Source organism: Montipora capricornis, chromosome 1 (genome assembly GCF_036669925.1).
Source record: "Montipora capricornis isolate CH-2021 chromosome 1, ASM3666992v2, whole genome shotgun sequence".
Lineage (NCBI taxonomy): Eukaryota > Metazoa > Cnidaria > Anthozoa > Scleractinia > Acroporidae > Montipora > Montipora capricornis.
In genome coordinates this window covers 44,014,039-44,029,549 of record NC_090883.1, presented here as the reverse complement: position 1 = coordinate 44,029,549, position 15,511 = coordinate 44,014,039, and the positions used below count along the sequence as shown (strand labels likewise).

Sequence of the window (15,511 nt, the reverse complement as noted above, 5' to 3'; positions counted from 1 at the left end):
CAGCCTTTCTCTTGGGCCGCGCTGATAACTCTGTGCTTGTTTTCAACTTTAAGCACCGTCTTCCTCTTGAAAATCACCATTCAGGTCTTAATTTCGATCCATCACCAGAACAAGCCAACAAAACAGTTGCGCGATTCTGCTCATTTCCCGTTGTTCTACTCTTGAAATTCTCTGTGGTGTTGTTGATTGTTCGGTTTGGTGGCATGTCAAAGTTCGGTGGCGTTTCGTCCATATTTCCAATAACATGTAGTGGGTAATTGTGAAATCGGATGATCTTCAGCGAAATTAACAATGCTTAATTTATCAGACACTGTGTAACTCTGATGAGTTTTGTGGCCATTTTGATGTTTTAATTAATCGCTATGTTGATCAGTTGTTCATTTAGCTAGGAAGGTTAATTTATTAGTGGATCTTAAACTTTTCAACTCTTGGTTCAGCCTTTTACTTTTCAATCAACGAGATGCTTCCATGAAGCATACACTGGGTTGCCTGTGGTATGTGTTACAGAAAATCAGAAGGCACTGAATTGTGTGGTATTGAACTACAGCATTCCAGTCTCTGAGGAATAACAAATAAAAGAGAAGCGAGAAACATTGGCTGCTGGGCTGACATGTTGATAATTTTCAAGTTCCCTCACAACTTCTTTTCACCACAAGTTTAAGCATGCCCTCTGAGAATCTGACAGCTTTGTAATACCAAAGTTCACTGAAGTTAATCGCTGTCCGGCGGGGTTAGTTTCTGGATGGGAGACCAAAACAATATACCCCTCATACATGTAAAACAGAAGCATCGGACCGAAAATACTATTTACGCTAACAAATGCGAACTCACCAAGGTACAGATTTTGTTAGCTTGCTTTATGTAAAACAAGAACATCATTCTAAAAGCTTATTCTACGCAAAAAGTAGGTTGTGGAGGTAATTTTGAGAGTGGGAATCAAGGTTACGCGGCAGATGGCAAATACAAACTCACAATTTAATTAAGTTAACACAACAGAAAGACGCTAACCTCATTTTGACAAGAAAATGCTTTACTATTGCCATAAAAACTACCCAGTTAAGCTTGCATATCATAAAACATGATGAATTCATAAAGGCCACCTTTTCCAGGGAACAATTTTTTGAAACAAACAACATATTTGCTATTAGAGGCAAAAACCCCTTCTATTTCATTACGTGCGTGAAGAGAGGAAACTCAATCGTGTCAAATATGCGGATATTGCAACAAGCTAAATTTCAGGATCAAACCGTTTACATGAAGAACCTTTTCCTTGAATAATAAAGTACAAAATACACGACAAGCTTTCTTTCAAATAATTCTTGGCTGTCACATTTCCAGTTATTTTTTTTATCTGAAGACTGTGCAGAGTTGATCACAGATCCACGTAAGGTGTTCGATTCGTTCTCTGTCTTTGTTGAACCCGTAACTTACCAGAGAATTTTCCATTTGGTGTCAGTGTTCTACATAACAGCACTCTTGGTAAAACTTATTTTAGAAATACAGCTCACTTTGATTTCGGCTTGACGGGCGATAGATTGTTGTCGAAGTCCATTACTCGTCGCTTTTGAGATTCCAGGTGTTGGTTTTTCACCGCCTGCCTAGTTTATCCAACTGACTTTCCATTATTGAGCTCCATAAGTGTATATTTTGTTTAAGGATCCACTAAAGCGCCATTCGCGTTACATGACTTTCGACGTAATTGCAGGCTAAGTTAATGATTCTCCTGTGTCCACCAGAGAAATCTACACATTTCCACTACCCTCACCATCCTAAGAAAATACGTGCAGAAGGTGCTATGCACAAAGACACCACTTACCAGGGGAGTGACAGGCAAGACTTTTACCGACACGGAAAAAAAAAAAATTCAAAAAAATAAAACAAATAAAACAAACAAATCCCACCCACTTTCCGACTGGGATTGCCATACTGGCAACCCAGTAATAAAACAAACAAATCCCACCCACTTTCCGACTGGGATTGCCATACTGGCAACCCAGTAAAACCAATGTGCCTTTGTTTATAATGCTAATAAGGGATCCATGGAGTCTAAAACAAGGATTCCATGTATAATACACATCTCAATTTTCAGAGCTGTTTTAGCGGAAGAAAAGGTCCATATTATACACGGGTAAATACGGTAAAAAAATCATTACAGGAACAGAAAGGTAATGTGTATCCGCTGTAATCTTCACAACCTTTATGCTTTCATTCTTTCAACATACCATTGTAGTTAAAAAGGTCAACTTGATCTTGAGGAGTAATCTCCGCATATGCATTAAGGAACTCCGGATTCACCATCATTGCTGCACCTAATTAAGAACAAGTTTAATTCAATAAACAGAAATTAAAAATAAACAGCAAACAACAAGGGGAAACTTCTTATGGGACGGTACATGTATGCTGACAACGTTAATTAAATCACTGTTAATTATTAGCAAAGTAAACACAATTTTTTGGTTGACAAACAAAGAGCATGATACATTTAGATGATTCCATTTACAAAATATGATATTCACAACTATTCCAAGGTACTACAGGATATTCTTCCAGTTTTGGGTAATAATGCCTTTTTTAAACATTCAAATGGACAATGATTGGAATCTGCGATTTCGTTGATAGCCTCATGTTTATAAAATTGTGAGGCCCATTAGTTACACAAAAAACTGCCTTAACACTAACTGGTCAATTTCTTTTTAAAGGGGGTTAAGATTCAATACAATTTTTAGTGGTCTGCAAAACCAGAGAACTAGCTATAGGAAGAGGATGGACAATGCACGCAAAAGATAGCGCTTTCCAAGGACCAAAGGCACAAGCTTATAAAGGGATCCAGGGGAAAATTATCTTGAAATTGGGGTGTCTTAAAACACATTGTGGAGCACAAATTAAGGGTATTTGAACAGAAGACTAATATTTATTATTTTGGACCTCGATTCTTTCTACTCATATTTCCCCTTTTGGGTCACCTACTCAGTGTCCCAAACTCTGCACAATGAACCTACAATGGTAATTTTTTTTTTCCTTCGCAATCTCTTGATTTTATATTTTAAGCACTAAAATGTATTAATTTTTATTTAATTATTATTTCTGTGTGAGTTTAAATCAAAATTGATTTGACTTGACTTGACTTGACTATCATTAAATTTCGGCTTTTTTATTCACAGAGAGCACATGAATAGTTTTTTTTTAAAATTCAATTGACGGCAAGGCATACATGTATGTTGGGAAACAGCGTGACATAGCCCCTTAAATGCTCCTTTGCATTCAAAACAGTGCAATGTATTTCATCTGTCGATCATGACCGAAAAGACCCATTGTCACATTTCAAATGTACATGGGGTTAACAAAATTAATGCGGCACCTTACACAGGTAATGGATTGCTGGAGTGCTCCCTCAAAAACGTGTGTGCTCAATCCTCAAATGGACCAAAAAACTGCCAATACTACTCAAATTTCAGGCGTCTCTTTTGTTTTTCATGAACAAACTTTGCCGATATTAAGGTTTCGTGTTCTGTGCAAATATTTTCCCATTTTATTTGTAAAATTTGGGTAATTCCCAAGGAAAAGTAGGCGATGAGTTCACAAGCAATAACCAGCGAGTTTCACAAACCACTGGCTCTCATTGAAAACCCTGTGTCCCCTTTAACCCACTGAGCCCTCAAAGTGAGACTTCAATAGATGTGACCCTATTTGGGAAAAGGGGGATTAAGGTGAATTTAGAAAACAACGTTTTAACGCGTTTAATCGCGTTCGTCGAAACGCGTGGAAACGCATTTTTTGTGCGTTTAAACAGATTTTTAACGCGTTTAAACAAACGGCTCTGTTGCGCTTCAATTACTGCATTTCGTATGCTGAAAAGTACGCTAATTTAGTTGTATTTGAATGAATAAATTACCTGTTCTATTATATGAAATGCGAAGATTAGGGTGCATGTCTTCCAACCCACTGTGTCAAAATGATCAATTCATCAGCAAACTTACCTTTTGCCTTTCCTTTTTACATAGCAGGTGGGTAAAAATTGTCTTGCAGTAAGAATCACATTCCGTCTTTAATTATTTACTATTCTTTTTTCTGTGAGCGCCTCATGCACACCGACTTTAGCCCACTTGCAGTGCACGAATCTCGTGCTATCAACAACGGCAACCAGACAATTAGCACACGCAGGAAAGAAGATTCGGTTTTCGAGTCTTCCTAAGAATGGAGCAAGCAGTCGCATTTGAGCCTACGGATTCTGCAGACTAGAGCCAACGATATTGCTCAAAGAAACGCGAACCACTGAACGACGCTTCAAAAATGTTTCCATTAGCGCATCAGGTTTCACCAAGAGGCTGGTCAATCATTTGTCTCAAGCTTGTTTTAATATTTTTAAACTCTTTAAAACCTTCACATTTTCCTCCTTCGTGTTTCCTCTTCGGAATTTTTGGCGACAAAAGAGCACGTTGCCAGAATGAAGCAGAATCGAAGTGATGACGCCCCGCTAGCATTCGGCATGTGTCATATGTTATCACTCGAGTAGACTGGTCACGATGTCGTGACGCTCGCCCTGCAACAACTGAAAAATCAGGTTTTCGCCCCATAGCGACGAAAAAATTGGATTGTTTGTACCATTATTGATAATGCCTCGAGAAAATAGAAATTACAGAAAACAGGCTGTCAACATTTAACCACCTTCAGAAGGACGTAATTCAAAGAATGAGCGAATCACATAAACATTTCATCGAAATGTGACAAAGTAAACATCGCATTGACTTGACCAAATACTTCTGGGTTGTGTAATTCCCCGGTGTAATTCTCTCCATTGTTATCGTGGGGAAACAGAAACCTAAATGTCCAGTTGCGAGAGAAGTAGGGAGCGATTCAGTGAAACTGGGAACGTTTTTAGATTCGCGAACATTTGGTAGTATCGCAAGTATTTACCGGTTTTTCTGATCAGCGAATTGATTTTTTCGGAACTTCCTTGGTGTTCACGAACAGGCTTTCCATCGGATAGTCTTAATTTATTTGTTACGGATTCTTTCAGTTGTCGCTATAATAATATAATTATTGTGGGACTGTGAGAGAAGTAGCGAACGATTTAACGAAAGCAAGAGCCGTTTTTCGCTATCTTTATGACCGGTACCTTCCGGTGTGTTTAATGGCTCGAAGTTGAAGCTTTGGCCGAGGACGCTGAATATATCTGCTCTCGTTCGCTCATGAAATAGGTTTCCTCTGCCAACTGCAAATCACCCGCGATTGTTTCGGGAAGGTTGGATGGGTTCAGAGAAGTATGATCCATTTCTTTCAGAGCTTTGCTTTTTTTGTTATTTGAGAGGTTTGAAAGGGCTATCATATTGTTGCAAATTATCGTGCTTGTGTCTCGGCGCTTCGCTATCTGCCTATTCAACCCCTTTTCATTATCGCAAATCATAAACAAACAGGAAATTAAAAAAACTGATGTCTCGTTTTGACAAGTACTAAATGACCAAAAAGTCTAAAATTTCGGAAGGTTGCGTGACTGATCGCGACAAATATGTAGATCAGTTTATTTTTTGAGCGGTAAACAGCGAGTCATCGATCAATTTCTTTTCTAATGGCTTGAACGTACCACTTTAAATGCAGCTTTAGTTGAGCCCTGTCATGATGGTACGAGTTGTTTTATCTTCGTTCGGTTACTTGGGCCTTGGTCGTCGCCGGGGTCGTCGCTCAGAGTCGGAAGACAGCCGCTATGTCAACTGCCTTGATCAAACATGAATAAAGGAAAAATGGTAGTAAGTTTTGCATGTGAAGAATGCCTCAGCTGGTAACCCCAATGCAGAATTTTATTTGATTGATTTATAAGTGTTTGCGACTCTACTAAGACCAACATGAACAGCATTCAACAATCAACGTTCTGTTGTACATTTCTAAAACAGGATCGCACATGACAAGAGAAACCTAATGACGAACCTCGCTAATCACAGGGTACACATCAAAGCAAACTTGTGCTTAACACCATCTTGAAAATTCATTTGTACATTCTTCACTTCATTTGAAACAAATTTCTATTGTTTATGCTCATGATTTACCGTTAGAGTCGCTAAGTAAGTGTTTTGTTTTTTCCTCAGAGAACGCCGCCAATTTAGGCATGTTTAGGTTGGACTAATTCGCATTTCTTCTCTTTTCCGAGTACTTGCAGCGACTAAAACAATCAAGATTTCGATGGTTTGTCGAGCTGCATTGTTTAAATAAATCACAGTTAACCCCAGATGACACCCAATAATAATATTATAGCAAGCAGCATTTAATTATGCGCTCACTTTAGGTAAATTAACAGCGTTTAAACGCGTCGTTTGTGTAAAGCTTTTCCGACATGAAATCTTACGCACGCGTTTTTTTCGCGTTTAAACGTTGTTTAAATGCGTTTAAACGGTGTTTTAACGCGTTTGCGTTTAAAACGATAGAAAACGCGTTTTTTTGTTATTCACCTTAATCCCCCTTTTCCTAAATAAGATCACAGATTTTAGTGTCTAATGCAAGACGATTTTACTCGTGAATGGGTTAAATTCATTTCCCAAAGTACAGTACAATCAGTTCCACACCTGTCCACTGTTTTGAGCCTACTGCACCCAATACAATATCTTGAGGGGGGTCTTTCATGTACACTGCACTAAAGCCAGCTTGACAATATCCATAGAAAGCATTGCCTTTAACCTCTGAAAAAACAAAACAAAACAAAACAAAAAACATTTTTACCACTACCACAATTATTGCTTTTAATCTTGCAATCTAATTGGTTAATTTGCAATTGTCGATAAGAGTTTAAACAGTGCTACTCGTATCAACCTTCTATCGTTGTAAAAGCCAATCAGAAATGCTCATTTTGGGAAATAAACCATTCAGACTGCAAGAAAGTTATAGACAACACTCAATCTTTCTGTTTTACTCTTCCACAACTGTATGGCTAAGTATCGTTTCTCTATCAGACTATTGGTTAAAAATTCTGGGAGAGACGAATGACTCCCAACTGGCAAACGAAATGTTTACTTCCATTTACTGTTCTGTCAGTGAAGAATGTAATACATGTACCTTCAACTTGGTAGAATGTCAGTTTTCTCCACATTTGCCCTACTCAATGACGGATGTTTTTATCCAGAAATTAAATGTGCTACACTGTACCTGTACATATTGTCTCCGCAAATGGGCCTTTCACAAACACAATATAATTTACACATGAAAAATCTCCTTATATACCCTTTACGAAAGATATATTACGATTGTGCAAGTGGGTCATGCCACTGTACACACAGAGTTTTCAACATCGCACACAACACCACCCCTGTAGCAATGCCATTGGTGGAGTTGGAGTCTTGCATGACGGGAGTAGCTTACATTGTACTTTTGAACAGTACTGTACCTTTTTCACATGGATTGACTATACCATTTTGGGACACCCTTTCAAGGTCGTCACTAAGGAGAAAACACCTTCCGATCAACCATCTCAAAACAATTTTCCCAGTAGGTGGGGAATAAGGTTCAAGCATTGAGTATCTAGGAGCACACGCCTGCAAAGGAAATAAAAATATCAGATTTTTTCTAAACAATAACATACAAACACAAAATTTCATTTTGGATGCAGAGATGGCGCAGTGGTGAGAGCACTTGCCTCCCACCGTACCAATGTGGCCCAGGTTGGATTCCCAGACTTGGCATGGGTTGAGTTTGTTAGTTCTCTACTCTGCTCTGAGAGGTTTATCTCCAGGTAGTCCGGTTTTCCCCTCTCCTCAAAAACCAACATTTGCATTAATTTGATGAATTCAGCTTACAGTGTCTCCAATTAGTACTTCAGTACTAGTCTAGAATGACTAGACACTTAAATAAAGTTCCTTTCCATAAATTTCCTTTCAATGATTAAACAGTTTTGTTTTTTTTGCTGATGTCAATAATCACAGGACCACACCAGAAAAAGAGTCTCCAAGTCCCATGCTGTTATCACTGTGTTTTCAACTACTTACATGTATTATAATACAAGGCCCTTTTGTTCAAAAGCTGACTATCACAAATTAAACCTAGGTTTTCATTTTGACAGTTAAGTCAGTTAAGCCCCGTTTACACCAGCAATTTTTATGTGAAAATTTTCGCAAGACAAATTTTATTTGCTCCTGTAGACGAGAAACTTTGGCCAATTTTTATGCGACAACTGCGTTTGATGAAAAACTGGTGTATTACCTTTTATGTGACAAATAAAAGTTGTCAAATATGAAATATTGCTTGTGCAGACTACTCGTCACACAAAACGTGGCAAATTCCTTCCTCTCAGTGAGCGCCACTGGAAAACAACCAGGCAACCTTGTCTTGTTTCTGCTTTATCTCTACTGTCCAAAGGCATTACTGACCAACACAACTGCCAATTGTCAACAATTGTTTCTTGCGCTATCTACTCAATCAAATATTATATACTATTTGTCACATAAAAATTCCTCATGTAAACAGGGCTTCTGTCAAAAGGAAAGCAAGCCTGCCAGTCAATCAGTGATTTATCCCCTAACTGGATCAATATTATTAGTAGCTCAAACCATATTGGTCATTTCTGTGCTTAATTTTTAACCAATGCCATACCATTGCTTTGCCATCTTTGCCAGTGCTATAAACCACTCCTCCCAACCATTGTTTCTCTTTTTCTTCTGCATAATCGCCGCCTTCAATAGCTACCGCTAACAAATGAATTTGAAAGCAGCGACTTGAGTTTCTGAACATGCATTAACCCATTGACTCCCAGGGGTTCCCCACTGACGAGTAAAATCGTCTGGCGTTAGTATCTAGACAGAGTAAAATACTCTCATGGCCTTAGACAGTGAAATACTAAGTCTGGCCAGTTTCGGCCAGTTTGGACATCAAAGGGTTAAATCATTGTTTTCACATGCTCTTGGGGACACTGCATATGCCCAAAACCATTTGAAAACAATGGTTTGTTTGGGTAGCAAACAAATTTAGTGTATTATGGGATATGCAAAAATAGAGAATGCCACACTAAGTTGTTACCGTAACCAGTTTCGTATTCTCACGGTTAGACCGGATCCAGCATGAAATGATCGTGCTCGATCCAACCTACAGCTGTAACTGCAAGAATACGAAACTGGCGTATTACATGCTCTTAAAATCTGAGCACTACCTCTAAATAAAATTGAGTCTTAAAAAAGGCCACTTTTAGGGAAAACCACCCCAAAGATTGGATTTCACTCGATCTTCCAGAGTTAGTTATCCCCACTGCAGTCACTACAGTCGAACCTCGATTATCTGGATTCATTGGGACTAGACAAAATAGTCCAGATTTATACAAGTAATCGAGGACCTCGATTACAATCCAGAATATGAATATTAATGAGGAACAAAAACTGATTAAATTAAGAACGCGACATTTAATCATTTATCTTTTATCGAAAGAATGGATCGCTTATGCTACAAGGACATGATGATCGTGAATGAACATTCGTGACCTAGACAAGTGTAGCTTGTTCGCTGAACAAACCAATAGAGCGTGAAATTTCACTTAGCACCAAGCAACTCTACACCAGTCAGAACTACATGTAATTCGAAAGTTCTTCATTAGTTACGACACATGCAAGCGCTGCTTTATTTTGCTTTTCGAAAGCAAAACAAACTCGCCTTTACTTCAGTTTTCAACGTTGTAGTTTTAAAAAGAATATAGCTACGGAACTTGATCAAGAATAATAAATATTCATGACAAAATTAAATTGAAATTGGGAAATTTCGGATAATCTAGGTTTGACTGTACGCTACATTAGTGAGGACCATTAGGCCTTCACCATCATGGCATCACTCAATCATGCATGTATTAATTAAAAGTATATGTAACAATGAACGTCAAGAACATGTACAGTATTTGTATAAATTTCAACTTTTTTCCACAGTTATGATCAAAAGAGGATTTGACACTTTAAGTAATATTAAGGAACTCAGGCAATTCTCTGTGATCCAAGACCTACTCATTCAACTAGTTTGGTTTGTACATCTCTATTAAAGCCCAAGGTAAATGCAGTATCAGAGGGCAAAGGAATGTTAAAACTTCCTCTCAAGAGGCTCTAAGGAACAGGCCACTTTGGAAAACAACATGATACGCTTTGTTTTAAATATAAGTTGTCCCCCCAAATTTTGCATAGGCATTGCTTCCAGTTTTTCTTGGGACTTACAATGGTCCCAAGAGAAAACAAAAACAACTCATGCAAAATTTGGGGGAAAAAACAAAGACTAGTACCATGGTACATGTATTTCCGAAGTGGCCTACTGTAGAAGCCTTGACACACAGAAACAACCAGTTGGTAACCACCGGCCAGGACAATCCAAATTGGCCCTAAATGAACATGAGAAACTACAGATGGACCAAATCTAATAACACATAAAAAAAATCTTAATTTCAATGTGATGGCTTCAGCTGTCTCATTCAATTGATCAACATTATTGGGAGAAATACCTGTACTTACGTGTATTGTCTATGGGGATGTATTTGCAGGTTACAACCAATCCAGAATATTCACATGAATACACTGCCCCATATCTGCTAAAGGTTTCTCGGCCAGAAGATGAGGTCACATTACTCAACGGTGCTCCAACTATAGCCCTTCATAGAGAAAATTCAATAATAACTGTCAAAGATTAATGGAAGCCAAAGTATTCTGAGAATGCTTTAATTCTCCACCATTTGCATGGGGAAACTGTTTACTTTATAATAGAAAAAGAAAATAATTAATTCAAAATTTAAATGATTAACAATTAATTTTCAGCTTGCATAATCCCTTCTTTGCATTGGCTTTTATAATTTACCAAAACCACCAGAATGTCCAATAGCACACCAAAATGAATGTTTCAAGGGAACATTTTATGTTTCGCTTATTAACAATTCCCACTGATGTTTCCCTGAGAACCACTTGGTTCTTTTTATATCATCAAAGAGTACAGCAGTTGTACATGCATAATGTATGAGATATGTTACATGTAGCAGCCATGTACTGTATTGGCCAATATACTCACCACATAAAAAAGTATTATTTTTAAACAGACCTCTTTAGCTTGTACATTTTTGTTTTCCCATTTCAGACCACGGCCATGTGATGCTACTCTAGGGAACAGTTCCTTTCAAATGTCATTTTATTATGCATGTGCATATGTATGCACAATTTATGAAAAAACAGGAAAATTCCCTTGCGAACATCAGAAGGTCTGACATGGGAAAACAAAACTTACAAGCTAAAGAGGCCCACTGCATGCGGTGATGCCTATCTATATGTAAAGCAATCCATATCTACATTGTATACAAACAAACAAGGAGAACACTATATTTTAATTACAAGGGAGGCATTATGAATCCCAGCGTATGGATGTCACAAGTGATAGAGCTACGTATACATGTATGGTGGTTTTCAGTGATAGAAGGAAACTGAAATCCTGGAGAAAATGTGTTGGGGACATCGTTGACAAGAAGCATGTGCTCTCAATGCAGATTTATAAAAACAACTGGGGTATGACTCAGTTGTCGTATGCCCCACTGCTTAAATGATGCCCAATGCCGGAGCTCACATAAGACAAAATCAACAGGTATTCCATCCATCCATTAGCTATTTGCCTTAAATACATATTACAATGAAACAGATCAAGAACTACAATGTACAATTGAAGGCGAAGAAGCATTAAGAAGCGCATGGAGGCTTAAAGCTTAAGGGAGGACTCTCTCTTATTAAAGGGGCTAGGTCACGCTATTTTAGGTAATTTTGTTTAATTTTGTTAATTATGAGCTCTAGACTAGACGTCAAATTGGCAGAACATGAGTCTTTCATTTGCAAAATCACGGCCACATAACAACTGAGAATGATTTTCCAGCTGTGTAAATGACATTTTGATATAGACTGATACAAATTTGAAAAAAGGTGGGCCGACGTTTTTCAAATTTACCAAAATTCAATCCATTTCAATCATCTCCAGTTTTGCCCATCCATGTCCCTTCTTGGCTTCCCTGTGTTTTGTTAGAGTTCTTCTATAGTTTGGAACAGTTACAACTGTATTTTGATATTTTAGTTAATTCTATGACCATTCGATCAGTGCTGAAATTGCCTAAAATTGCGTGACCTAGCCCCTTTAATTAGAGCAAGTCTAAGTAAAAAACGGGAAAAAGAGAAACAAAGATTAAACACAAAATGCACATTAATGCACTAAATGTACATTAATGCGAATATCTCCATAAAAAAATTTGAAGAGTAAAAAAAATCCTTTTATTTTGACCAGTAAGTGGACATATGCCCTTTAAAGTGCATATGACATAATTTTTTTATTAGCTTGTTCAAAAGAGCTTTCAAAATGATAAAGAACGGCATTTATTTTATCAATTGTGATAGCACTCTTGGTTGCAAAGTTATTAAAGATCATGATTTATGCAAATTAGAGGACTTGTGACATCACATACAGTAGTGGACACAAAATTATGTAAAATTACAAAATATGGAATATCTTTGCAAATACTCAGTGTGCAGAGTTGAAATTTTGCAGGGTTGATGTGCTGCCAGAACCACACATTGTGATAGTGACTATGATATCACCATAGCAACATACTCGTTACCAGACCTCTACCTTCCCGAAATGAAAAAAATGCCTTCTTTGGTGCTCCAGAGTCTAACAGACTTCCTAGTGCTTGTGCTGTGTAATGTCCATATTCGCTCACACCCACTTAATGAACATCAAGAGCAAATAACACTTATTGGGGATGAAAACTCTGATTTTACCCTTCGGATGGAAACGTCACACATCATGGAACTTTGTGATGAGTATAACAACTGCAAAAAGTTTCAGTTCTATACAGAAAAAGTCTTCAATTCAGAGATATTCCATTTTTTGTGATTTTACATCCTTTCTGTGTCCACTATGTGACATCACAAGTCCTCTAATTTGCATAAATCAAAATCTTGAATAACTCGGCAACCAAGAGAGTTATCACAATAAAATAAATGCCATTTTTCACCATTTTGAAAGCTGTTTCGAACAAGCTAAGAAAAAAATTTGTGTCGTGCACTTTAAATATTTGGAAATATCATGTTTCTGGTCCAAGAAAATAACAACCCCCAACAGGGTGTGGGCTTCCTTTTGCAAACTATGATACGTGTAAGTCAGCAAATTCTTAACATTCTAAATTTCTATGAGTAAGGTAATAGTGCTTGAAATAATGTAAACAGAATATAAAATAGACTTTGTAGGACCCTTTCAAGAGATTAGCTTTCCCATAATAAGAATGAATTTTTTGGTAGTTAGGGGAGCATTCTTGCATGTTTTGCAAATCCTGAGGAGTTTCCTCGTGTATAATAAAGATTAACTGATTGATTGATTGAGTGTTTGAGTCTTTCATTCCGAAATATAGCAAATCTATAAAAATAAATAATACAATAAGGATAATGTTGCTTGAGAAAACATCTAAATTTATTATCATGACCAATGACCATGAAAGCAAAAGAAAAAAAAAGATTAATTATAAATATTTTATCTGGAGACGTAGAGAGTACAGCACAAAACTATAAAACATTTCCCTCAAATGATGAACCCCGATGTAACTGGAAAGATCATTGTGATCAATACGCAGCTTCTAAAATTCCCACAATTTGGATCATTCGTTACGCTAAATGAAGCGAAACCTAAGTTCGCTTAGTTTTCAAATTAGATAAAAGCACAATTTAAGCGTGTTTGACTTTTTTTTCATTAGTGCTTATTACTTTTGCCGTCTCTAAAAGAATTTTTTCCTTCATCATTATGTAGTTAATTTTGTTGAATTTTATGTCACCTCAAACACATTAGGAGTATATGAAAGATTTTACCGTGTAATTAATATTCATTGTGAAAGCTCTATCGCGTATGAGCTAGGCTGCTGAAAACCCTTCCGCTTGTATTTTAAAAATCAAAGGCCTCGCTGAAAAAAATCAAAAGGAGCTAAGCATTGAAAACTACGTACCAAAAATATTTACGATCGCACCCACATGCATGTGTTCATGACCTCTAGCAATTTTCCATAGCTTACGTTTGTCAAGCATGAATGAAGCCTCTAGAATTAATTATGCCGGCCTTTCTGAAAAACAATCATTCACCTACCAGTATCTATTCCTATATGAATGAAGCGCCACGGAATATCCGAAATATTCACTTTGACTTGCAGGAGGAGGGCTCAGAATCGAGGCCATTTTCACATCCAAGTTGAAGCCATAAGTCCCAAGAGAAAAACTCAAAAGCAAACAAGTTATTGTAGAAGTCAAGAGCATTTCGAAATGTTGTTGATTTTCCCCAGCTGTGCTCAGTAAACGAAGCCTTTTTTTTCTAATTGAGCAAGAATCTTGTGGTTATATCGATAAAATTTTTGATTGCGACGTACACTAAATCATGTAGATGAAGCTCGGTCCGTATGCCTCAACCTTGGACACATACAACTTTCTCAACTCGTATATTATTCACTCTACTCGTCCTTCAGTCTATGAACAGCTTAGGAACCAACCACAGCGAAGAATCGTCGGTGAATCGAAATTATGAAATAGAAAGTTCACCTTTGCAGCTGCAAATGTCAACGTGACAGTGCTTATAGCAGAGCCGACAATCAAATAGCCCCTCCCAAGATTTTTGACGTCAACCAGAGGACGTCCCAGACGTCACACCAACACATCATAGTTTTATTGGCAAGGAGTGAAATTTGTCAGGGGATTAATTAATTAATCAGCCGGAACTGCAATCAAAAGATGCATTCCAAAAATCGCAACATTCAAAGGTCGATAACTTGAAGAACAAAATGATACGATATATTTGAAGTGCGGGCAAATTGTTCAGTCAAGTGAAGCTGTGATCTTTGCGGTTATGAACGCAATTTTTTGTATAGGATGTATTCCTGGAGCTGGAAGAAAAGGTGAGGAACATCAGAATTTGATGACCCCGTTGAAGTCCTGAAGTTTTCAGGCTTCTTTACGCAATTGCAAAAATTGCGTTCTTAACTGCGAAGATCACGGCTTCACTTGATTTCATATCCGCAGTTTGTATATGATCCATAACATAACATAACATCACCTTTAATTCACCTGGGATTTACAAGAGTAGCTGTATAGCTAATTTCTCCGAGAAAAATAAATAAATAAATAAATAAATAAATAAAATCATACATTATATACAGTACTTTAAAATACTATTTACATAAATAACAACTACATTGATGTTCGAAAGAAATTTGGCATATTTTAGTTCTGAACTCGTGACCTCAGGTCACACAACAACAAAAATTATTATTTCATCGTAGATTGTTCAGTTTTAAAATGATCATTCAGAACCATTGCAGTTTTTGAGCGTTACTCTAGCAGCAGCCAGTAAGCCTGAAAAATAGAGCCTGCTCGCAGAACATTGAAATATGTTTTGAACCGGAAAACTTACCTGTATCAATAGAAAACCAAAAATAGGCATCGCTATATTTTTTTTGGTCAGCATACTAATATCATTCGCTTCAACCCGAAAGTTGGCCGAAAGTCAGACATAA

General features: G+C 37.3%; 1 protein-coding gene across 2 annotated transcripts in view; it reads right to left on the bottom strand.

The window, feature by feature from the left end:
* LOC138045791 (integrin alpha-5-like) overlaps positions 1-14,605 on the bottom strand; it is a 53,442-nt gene extending 38,837 nt beyond the window's left edge. The window contains exons 1-6 of one of the 2 annotated variants that reach the window (XM_068892425.1): positions 14,095-14,605; positions 10,455-10,591; positions 8,572-8,666; positions 7,370-7,517; positions 6,555-6,668; positions 2,223-2,309 (exon numbers count right to left, since the gene is read on the bottom strand). In XM_068892425.1, the coding sequence (XP_068748526.1) occupies positions 2,223-2,309; positions 6,555-6,668; positions 7,370-7,517; positions 8,572-8,666; positions 10,455-10,591; positions 14,095-14,261 (748 nt within the window). In that variant the 5' untranslated portion in view covers positions 14,262-14,605. The remainder of the gene's footprint in view (positions 1-2,222; positions 2,310-6,554; positions 6,669-7,369; positions 7,518-8,571; positions 8,667-10,454; positions 10,592-14,094) is intronic. The other variant, XM_068892417.1, reaches the window with a different exon arrangement.
* Positions 14,606-15,511: the final 906 nt, after the last annotated feature.